The sequence below is a fragment of the Grammomys surdaster genome, unplaced genomic scaffold (assembly GCF_004785775.1).
Source record: "Grammomys surdaster isolate TR1022 unplaced genomic scaffold, NIH_TR_1.0 1162, whole genome shotgun sequence".
NCBI classification, from domain to species: Eukaryota; Metazoa; Chordata; class Mammalia; order Rodentia; family Muridae; genus Grammomys; species Grammomys surdaster.
Window position 1 is genome coordinate 303,818 of NW_021605581.1, and position 10,262 is coordinate 314,079.

Here is a 10,262-nt window from a genome sequence, read left to right on the forward strand (position 1 = left end):
CTCTCTCTGCCTCTGCCTCTGCCTCTGCCTCTGCCTCTGCCTCTGCCTCTGCCTCTGCCTCTGCCTCTGCCTCTGCCTCTGCCTCTGCCTCTGCCTCTGCCTCTGCCTCTGCCTCTGCCACCCTCCTGGCTCCCCTCCCCATGCCCTGAATAAACCCTATTCTATTGCTATACTGCTATACCGGTGTGTGACTGGTCCCTCAGGGGGAAGAGATGCCTCGGCATGGGCCCGCTGAGACATCCCCTTCCCCCGTACCTCTCCACACACCCACGGAATATCACCGGGGATATTTTTAAAAGAGTAACATGAGTGGATTTGCTTGGAGAACTCTCAGCGTATAGTGTGGAGCTGAATGTAGGATTTGCCCAATGTAACCAGCTTTGAGAGAGGTTTGCTCCGGAACTCAGAACGCAAGAGCAGAGGGCAGAGGGGAAGAGACTGGTTATAAAGCTTCGAAGAACAAAACCAGGAGAGGATTCCTGGATTCCTGTACTTGTTAGCTGCTTTCAAAGTAGTCACAATTTATCTTGGGAGTTCTCAACTGCTGCCCTGCCCATTTTCCCCACCACCTACCATCAGGTACCAGCCATCATGGGTGTATAAATTCCACAAGGCCCATGGATAGTGACTGCCCCAGTAGAACAAAAATGTGAAGCTTCCAAAAGAGGAAGATTATTGCACAACCATTCCAGACTGTCCCAACTCCTAACTACCTAAACAGCCCTGAAGCAGGTCCCCCATCCCTCCTTCTCTTCTTACATGTGTCTTGAAACCCCAGCAAGGGGCCTTGCACATGTCTCTCTGACGCTGACAGGTACTGATACCCAACACACAGAAACACTACCCTTGGGCACTCTGCTCTATTTTAGTATTTCTAGTTTGGAACCACTGGTCAGTGTTCCTTTCTACAATCTAACCATGGACATAATCCAATGCAGTGGGTTTTTCCCTCTGAGGGTAATGTCCCCTCAGATACGCCCTTGGCAGTGGCAGGCTTTGCTCTCTCATGGTGACACATCTGAGTATGTGGCTTGTCAAGCTACAAGACTGCAGAGTGGGTCTCTGGGAGACCACTCTCCTCAAGCTTCAGTCCCAGATTGTCGATCCCGATGCTGGTGACAGGGGGCACACTGCTTTCTGCTGGCTCTGCCGTGCGCGTTGGAGTGGAACAGTACAAGATGAAGCCTACCATGATGACTGTGAAGGACAGGATGTAGAGTCCTGAAAACTGTGAAGAGAAAATAGGCAGTTAGTTACACTCCCTCACACAAGCAAGGGGCTATGGCCAGTTTTCAGCTGTTCTTTAAAGATCTACCTTCACAGTCTTTTTCTGGAAATCAAAAAAGGAGATGCCAACACCCCAGCCCTCCCCGAAACACTGGCAAATACTGGGCTTGGACTATATAGTACCTGGCTTGACAGTGAACTGGATCCTTGGCCTTTGTTTGTGACAGGGTCTCATGCAGCCCAGGCAGATCTCAAACTCACTGGGTAGTCAAGGTTGACCTCAGATGTCTGATCCTCCTATTTCTACCTCCCAAGTGCTGGGATTATAGTTGTGGGCCACCACAAGTGGTTTGTACAGTGCTAAGGATATAAAGCTTCATACATGCCAGGCCAATATACTACCGACTGGGCTACATCCCTTGGGCCTTTGGGAAGAATCTCTTTCCTTTCTCTACAGTGATCCACTTACTGGATCTCATCAAGAAAGCTGTCTTACAAAACGGAATACGTAATTGACAAGAATGCACATCATGAGAGACCCCAGCTTATGGCTCTATTATCCAACACAGGACATCCGCTTGGATCTTCCTGGCCTACACTATTTCAGTGAATTTCATCTTGCTAAGTTGAACAAACTCTTGTATCACTGTAGGTAAGTCTATACTACTACTACTACTACTACTACTAATAATAATAATAATAATAACAGTAGTACCTGACAACAACTGAGCAAATTCAGAGAGCCAAAGAGTATCAGGACATTATTCTGTAGGAGAGGCTGAAATCCAGTAGGATGACCAGAGCAAGGACAGTCGGGGAATAGTTCTTGCAAGAGGCATCTGCTTCCATTCTCCAGAAGGACCAAGATGGAGGACCACGCTGACAGAGGCTCCATAGGATGGAGGGAGTTTCTATTCCCTCATCTGCTCGCTCTTTCTTTTTCCTTCATTTTTATTTTATGTGTATGTGTGTTTTGCCTGCATGTGTGTCTGTGTACATGGAGGTACAGCCAGTTATGATCCACCATTGAGTGCTGGGAATTGAATCTGGAGCCTTTGGAAGAGCAGCCAATACTAATACATAGATTAGTCACTCCATCTCCTTTAACCTATTCTTTTTAAGACTGAAAATAAGCACCCAGGGCAGAATGCGAGAAGATAAGATCAGTCCATCGGGCATGTCCTCCACAGGTGGCATCCTGACATACCCCAAAAGTTAAAGTCAATTATATTGAATAATTTAAACATTTGCTCTTTTTCAAATTAAGACTCCTTCAAAAGTTCAGGTTTAAATCAGTGCAGTTATCCCATTTATCTGTGTGGGGTTTTTTCTTAGTTTCAGTTACCCACAATCTACAGGGATGGGCCCAGCACAGTAAGACATGGCTTTGGTTTGGGATTGTTGGTGTTAGTATCTTGAGACATATTTTCATGTAGTTCAGGCTGTTCCTAAACTTACTAAGTGCCAGGATTAGCCATGAAACATGACACTTAGTTTAATCTTAACCCTGCTATGGACTGGAACAGCCTCTCCAAGATGGGGCAGCCTTCCGAGGATACAGATATAAACTCAATGACAGCCTGGCCTGGTAGCACACACCAGCAATCCTAGCTCTTGGGTAGTAAAGGCAGGGGACTGAAGAGTTCAAGACTCCTGAACTACATAATCAAACACTGTATCAAAATTAAATAGGTACATAAAGCATGGAGAAGAGAGCTTGCTCAGTGGTTAAGAGCACTTGCTGCTCTTTCAGAAGACCAGAAGTTGGTTCCCAGTCAGACATCTTACAAACACCTATAACTCCAGCTCCAGGGGATCTAACATCTTCTTCTGACCTCCTCAGGAACCCACACATCTGGTATGTACACAAACGGATAGATACACACACATACACACACATACACACATACACACATACATGTACATACATGCACGAAATAAGTTTAAAAATGAAATCAAATAAGAGCAAAAGCCAATGATGATGTCAAGCTGAACAGCTGACTCACTGACCTACAACGAGCTTTTAATTTTTATGTCTAGCATTTAGCATGGTGCCCAACACACCACTCGTGTCTAATGCTGATAGGAGGAAAATTACTTGGGAGACCATTAGAGAATGTTAAAACTATTTAATACGACCTCATCTTTTTCTCCCTTTGAGATTGGATCTCATTATGTCATTCAAGTTGGTCTGGACCACCTGAACTCAAGTAACCCTCATCAGTTTCTCTAGGAGCTGGGACTTTAGGCTCAGGTCAGTGCTGCTGCACTCAGCTTGCTCAGGCCTGTGCTGCTGCACCCAGCTTGGCAAACGTTTAAAACAGAGTTATGAAAGCCATTCCCGCTTCCTAGACAGTGTTCATGTGACTCATGGAAAACCTATATAGTTTGTTCAAAATAGGTCCTGTTTGCTTTCGTGACTTTCCAGTGTGCCAAGAACGTAACTTCTAACTCTTGTGTCACTCGGTAGAGAGACTGAGTGAAGGAGGTCAGTCTCCCAAACAAAGTCCTAGCCTTTTCCATTTTTAACTCTATCCTTTGTGTCTGGATATATATGGGAAGTCTCTATAGACTATTTATTCAACAGTATTCATTCACTCAGGATCCATAATAGACATGTGGAATATTTAAGAGCTGAAACAGATACCTTTTAAAAGGAGAATTTAAGCCCCTTTGTCAGATGCTAGTTTGGAAAAGATTCTGAGCCACATTTTTAGGGAGTATGATTTTTTTAAACTGGTAGCTTACAAGAGTCTGTCTTCAGAAACGACACCTAGGGAACTGGGAGGATGGACTGGAGGGTAAGGTTGGTTGTGCACACGTGGGGACTTCAGTTCAGATACTCAGCACCCACATAAAAAGCTGTGTGACCAATAAGTCTGTAAGCCCAGCATTATGGGGACAGTGAAGATCTCAGGGGCCCCAGGCACATAACATATGTCCTCTCCAGGCCTACACACACATACATGCATGCACCTGCACAAACTACATCCAAAAGTCTGAGGATTATGGTAGAGCTGTCCTTTGCTCTCTGAGTCTTCAAATGCACTTTGACCAAAACCAGTAAAACTATGATATCAACGTGAGCTGCTAGACACGCAGGTACAGAGGACCACTAACAAAATAACCGGAAGGGTGGCCATGCAACGGCGTGCTCCCATTCCGTGTGGAAATGGGAGCAGTGCGGGGTCATATGCCCAACAACAAGACACAGACAAACACTTCTTCATGTTGATGTCAGAAGCTGTTGATGAGAAAGTATTTAAGATCCGAGGCTGAAATATTTGAGGTTTATGAAATAAAGTATTTGTTATGATTCAAAATATAATAAGTAGTGACAAGTGTACCTTGAACTGGGAGGCTTTATTCCTTTACCTTTATCTCCTCTTGGACATTATTCTACTTAGAGTAGAAAATAAAAAGCTAATGATTATTACTATTATATTATATTTATTATATTATATTACTAATGATAATATGGTTAGTTAAAAAATAGGAAAAGTGGGGCCAGGGAGAAGGCTCGGCAGGTAAAGGCGCTGCAACAGTGGTCCTAACAGCCTGAGTTCTGTCCTCAAGACCCATGTGATGGAAAGAGAGAGTTGATTCCCAAAGTCACCCAGATCTTCACATACGCTATGTCCCAACTACGTGCTCACACAGAGATAAATAAATGATATGCAATAATGTTTTTTAAATACAGAGAAAAAGTTAAACAGGTAAGGAAGGCCACAGATGGTCACTCCTCTAAGTTGGAATCCCAGTATAGAACACTCTTGTCCCCTAGAGGGCCATGTGCAGCCTCAGCACCAGAGGGCAACTCCCTCCCTTAGGAGAAATGCAGCTGTCCTTAATTCTCATAAGAATATGCATATATGCATACAATAACAGTTAGTGAAGGAAGACAGAAGACGCTATAGATTTGAAGGAGGGAGGGAAGAGGTCTCTGCAAGGGTCAGAAGGGAGGAAAGAGAAAAGAGAAATGTTGTGATTGTATTATGTTCTCAAAAGGTGAAAAAAAAACTGAGCCTATCATAAAAAACTACTCCTCTGATTCACTTTAATATTTTCATGTGAAACTGTCAATAACCAATAAATATTTTACCAATGTTAATTGAGAAATTCCTTCACCAGCAAGCATTCAAAGACATCATCTGGCTCCTTCCCCACATCACCTTTAATGGTAAAAAGGTTTACATTTGGTGCACAAACAACTCATTGGGCTTCATGTGTCAATAATTCAGATAAGCCTTGTGAGTTCGTGGCTGCTAGTTCCTAGGAAGAGAATAAATCAGCCCCAAGAATTCCTATTTGGGTATCTAGAAGGTAGCCAGGTCTGTAATCCTACCACACAGAAAGTAAAGGCAAGAGGATCCTGAGTTTAAGGTCATCCTCTTCTACACAGTGAGCTTGAGGCTAGCCTAGGCTTGTCTCAGAAAAAAAAAAAAAATTACCACTAAAGATGGAGCTATTCTAATCACACATGGATGATAACAGGCCCAACTCTCCTGCCTACCCACCAGCTACCTCAGACCTTTTGTGTATAAAAAGAGTGAACGAGACTGAGCATCCAGCCTGAGCTGGACTGATTTCCAAGCAGCCTCTGGAACACGTTGGAGCATGGCTTACAGCTGGTATTCTCAACTGTACATCAAAGATGAATCCCACTGTGTTTTATCATGTTGGAAAGCCTTAGAAGGACAATTCTTCTTCAGACCAATTTCTAAGCTGTAAACAGTAACAAAATGGGTGACGCCTGTCCAGTGAAATTACTGCTAAGAGGACAAGAAGGAGGTGTTTTGTTTTGTTTTTGAGATCCAGAGTCTTATAGAAACGTGTTGTAGCCAAGCATGTGGTGCACGCCTTTAATCCCAGCACTCGGGAGGCAGAGGCAGGAGGATCTCTGAGTTCGAGGCCAGCCTGGTCTACAGAATGAGTTCCAGGACAGCCAGGGCTACACAGAGAAACCCTGTCTCGAAAAAAACAAACAAACAAAACAAAAGAGAGAGAGAGAGAGACTGACTTTAGAGCTGGGGTGTACCTCAGTTGAAGGAATACTTGCCCGTGGGTCCCATCTTCAGCATAAACCAACCATGACAGAACAGAGGTTGAAGATCATCGATCATCATCAGCTACATAGTGAATCTCAGGCTAGCCTAGGATACCTGAGGCTATCTCAAATAAATAGATAAACTCATTTTAAGTTTTCTTATGTTTTCTTACTCAAACATAATCTATTTTCTTACCTTATATTCGAATAGAAAAAGCCCAAAGAAAAGGCTGTAGAGGTCGGCTGTCAGGATGCCCAGGTTGACTGAAGTGGCACTGGTGACTTTAATCACCAGTGGCATGAAGCTGTACAGGCAAAACATACAGAGGGCAAATGCCACGAATAACAGGGCTGTGAAGAAATGAAACAGCTCACGTCAGGAAGAGAAATCAGAAGACAAGGTGCTTAGGGTGTGAATGCCACAGAAAACTCCTGATTCTTTGACAGACTCCCTTCCTGCAAAGCTTCTCTTTAACAGTCAGCCTTCTAAAAAGACTACAAAGCTTTCTGGAAAACAGTAATCATAAAATAGCATGTTGTGAAAATCCAACAGGGAGTTAGATGACCAAGAGGGGTGTGACTGAGCCAACAGCCTTCGTCCCGCATCATCCACCAAGACAAAAGGCTGGGCTCTGATATAAAAGTTCAACCAAAGCCAGCTCAATATCACATGTCAAAAGACAAAATTCCTCACTGGCCTTGTGTGTTTTTACTTGATTGGTTGGTTGGTGTGGTACGTATGACTGGATTCACAATAAAGTATTTTTTTTAAGATTTATTTATTTATTTATTTATTATATATGAGTACGCTGTAGCTGTCTTCAGACACACCAGAAGAGGGCATCCAATCTCATTATGGGTGGTTGTGAGCCACCATGTGGTTGCTGGGATTTGAACTCAAGGACCTCTGGAAGAGCAGACAGTGCTCTTAACCACTGAGCCATCTCTCCAGCCCCACAATAAAGTATTTTTAGGACATCAAAGACGGACATTAGATCATTCTATTTTATTCGGCTCGTTGAATTACATGTTCCAAGATAGAACAATATTATTCTCTACTTTAAGACAGCACTGACCATGCAGATATTGACAGCAGTAGCAATATGTCTGTTTTGCAAGCATCTTTTCTTTTCTTTCCTTTCTTTTTTTTTTCGAGACAGGGTTTCTCTGTATGTTCCTGGCTGTCCTGGAACTCACTCTGTAGACCAGGCTAGCCTCGAACTCAGAAATCCACTTGTCTCTGTCTCCCAAGTGTTGGGATTAAAGGCATGCGCCACCACCGCCCGGCTTGTAAGCACTTTTTAAAACCCCATCCTATGTTCAACACACGCACACACAAAGTGGGGGAGAGGCATGTACTTTCGGGATATCTAAGATATTTAAATTCCCCTGCATTATATAATCATAGAATACAATCTTCAGCAACACTTATGTACTATTTAACTACTTCCTACCCATCATTAAGGTTCAGATTTTTCTTAAGTATCCTAACACCTTCTGCTTTAGTGCAAGGACATCAGAGGAATTGGGCCAACAGTGGTCAGAAGGTGATTATACAACCATCAACCGCTTGGCGTTAATGCTTCACAACTTTCATGGAGTGTGGTAACCTCTAAAAGTTCAAGGACCTAAGATGTAGACTTATTTGCTTGATAGCTAGTGTGACAAAGGTTCAATCTTGGTTTTATTTAGAATTCTTAGAAAAGAAAAGCTATTGCTTCAAACAAAGATTAAGAATTAATCCTGATAGAGGCTACCCTGCCCAAAGAAATGAAAATATGATTGAACTGGTGTGTATTTTTGTCAGTTAAAGGACAGAATACTGACTTACTCTTTAGATACATACCAATTACCCTTTAGATACATACCAATTTTCCAGTCCCATTGAATCCTGGCAATGTCTTTATATTCCACAATCAACCTAAGATCAAAACAAGAAACTGTGTGAAGACCCATGTGTTAAGTTTTCCTATTTTATAGAGAGTTTAGAAGCTGTAATTTGGCCAAAGTAAAGAACTATGTTGAGTTTTAAATTTTTTCTTAGAATATAAAAATCGACTGGATGGTGGTGTAATAACAGCACTCAGAAGGCAGAGGCAGGAGGATCTCTATGAGTTGGAGACCAATTTGGCCTACAGATTGAGTTCCAGCACAGTCAAGGCTACGCAGAGAAACGTGTCTCCAAAAACAAACAAATGAAAAATAATATAAAAATATAGAGACAGGTATGTGGCTCATACTGCTAATCCCAGAACTCAGGCTGAAGCAGGATTGTCATGAACCTGAGAAACACAGTGACTAGCCTAAACTACAGTGTAAAATCTTGTCTCAGAAAACAAACAAATTAAAAAAATAAGATCTTCTATTAGATTTTATCAAGTTATTGATTTCAAATGTGATTTGAGATTAAACAAATAGTAGCTGGAGAGAGTAATCATCTATCAAATATTTTCTCATTAATTATTTTAGATTCATTTATTTTTATTTTATGTGTTTGAGTGTTCAGCCTGTATATATGCCCGTTTGCTATATATGTGCTGGTGCCCTTGGGGGTCAGAAGAGAGAGTTGGGGCCCTTGGAAACGGAGTTACAATGGTTGTGAGCCATCATGTGGGTGCTGAGATCCTCCTAGGTCCTCTGGCAAAGCAACAAGAGATCTCAAGTGCTGAGACATTTCTCTAGCCCCTACTTACTAATTTAAAAAAAATTAAGTTTGCATGTTAAGTAATGGTTTTTGTTTTGCCATTTTATTTGTATTATATTTGTGTGTGTGTGTGTGTGTGTGTGTGTGTTTAAGTGCGTGCACGCGTGCGTGTGCCCATGCACGTGTGTGCCACAGTGTGCAGTGGAGGAGAGAGGACCACTTGCAGGAGTTTCTTCTCTCTGTCATGTTGGTCGCAGAGATTTAAGTCAGCTCACCAGGCTAGGCAGCAAGCATCCTCACCTCCTGAGCCATATTGCTGGCCCTTAGTTTTGACATATTTCACATATATGTCATTACACTTTGTTATAAGTCACTCCCCCCACCTGACTGTCCAGCCCCCTGTCCCCTTCTCATGTATTTTTTTGGCTTGATTCTATGAAAATTTTAGATTCTTACAGCTGTATGCCACTGATGATTGTTCCAAATAGTCCCACCATTCCTAAAAATTCCTGTCTGCTCAGCTTCTTCACGATATATTCTTCACATACATTAGACACAGCATACAGGGAAGCCCCAAGCAGGACCAAGATGTCACCAATAAGAACATCACTCCCTACAGGGCAGCAAGACACAAAAAGAAAGGTGTTGTCAATGGGTAAGCCAGGAGATATCAAACACTGCTCATTTGGATAAAGAGTCTAAAGGCTCTGACCCTTACTGTCTGGCACAACACTGACATCATTTCCAAATGTGTACTCCCTGGGAGACCAACAGAGTTGAAGATGATACCATATATCATCATGAAAGGAAGCCATTTAAAGACAGGACAAATTCACAGAATGCATTGCAGGGAATTTGCTCAGAACTATGGGAAAGGATACTCGGTAAAATATGTGGATCTATCTTGACCCAAGGAGATACTAAAGGTATCTTAGAGATCTGGTAAATTCAGACCTAGTTTAACATCTCTATTATCAATTAAAACATTCCAGCCAGCAGTGGTGGCACCCACCTTTAACCCCAGCACGCGTAGGCAGAGGTAGGCAGCTAGATCTCTGATTTCCAGGTCAGCCCTGTCTAAGGAGTGAGTTCTAGGACAGCCAGAGGTATACAGAAAAATGAAAAAAAAAATCTGTCTAGAGAGAAAGAAAGAAAGAAAGAGAGAGAGAAAGAAAGAAAGGAAGATCGATCGATCGATGCCAGGCAGTGGTGGCGCACGCCTTTAGTCCCAGCACTTGGGAGGCAGAGACAGGTGGATTTCTGAGTTCAAGGCCAGCCTGGTCTACAGAGTGAGCTCCAGGATAGCCAGGACTACACAGAGAAACCCTGTCTCAAAAAACAAAA

General features: G+C 42.7%; 1 protein-coding gene across 1 annotated transcript in view; it reads right to left on the reverse strand.

The window, feature by feature from the left end:
• Window positions 1-298: 298 nt before the first annotated feature.
• Window positions 299-10,262, reverse strand: part of Slc35f2 (solute carrier family 35 member F2) — a 46,167-nt gene continuing 36,203 nt past the window's right edge. The window contains exons 5-8 of the mRNA XM_028783623.1: window positions 9,375-9,531; window positions 8,143-8,195; window positions 6,471-6,625; window positions 299-1,228 (exon numbers count right to left, since the gene is read on the reverse strand). Coding sequence (XP_028639456.1) covers window positions 1,040-1,228; window positions 6,471-6,625; window positions 8,143-8,195; window positions 9,375-9,531 — 554 coding nt within the window. The 3' untranslated portion in view covers window positions 299-1,039. The remainder of the gene's footprint in view (window positions 1,229-6,470; window positions 6,626-8,142; window positions 8,196-9,374; window positions 9,532-10,262) is intronic.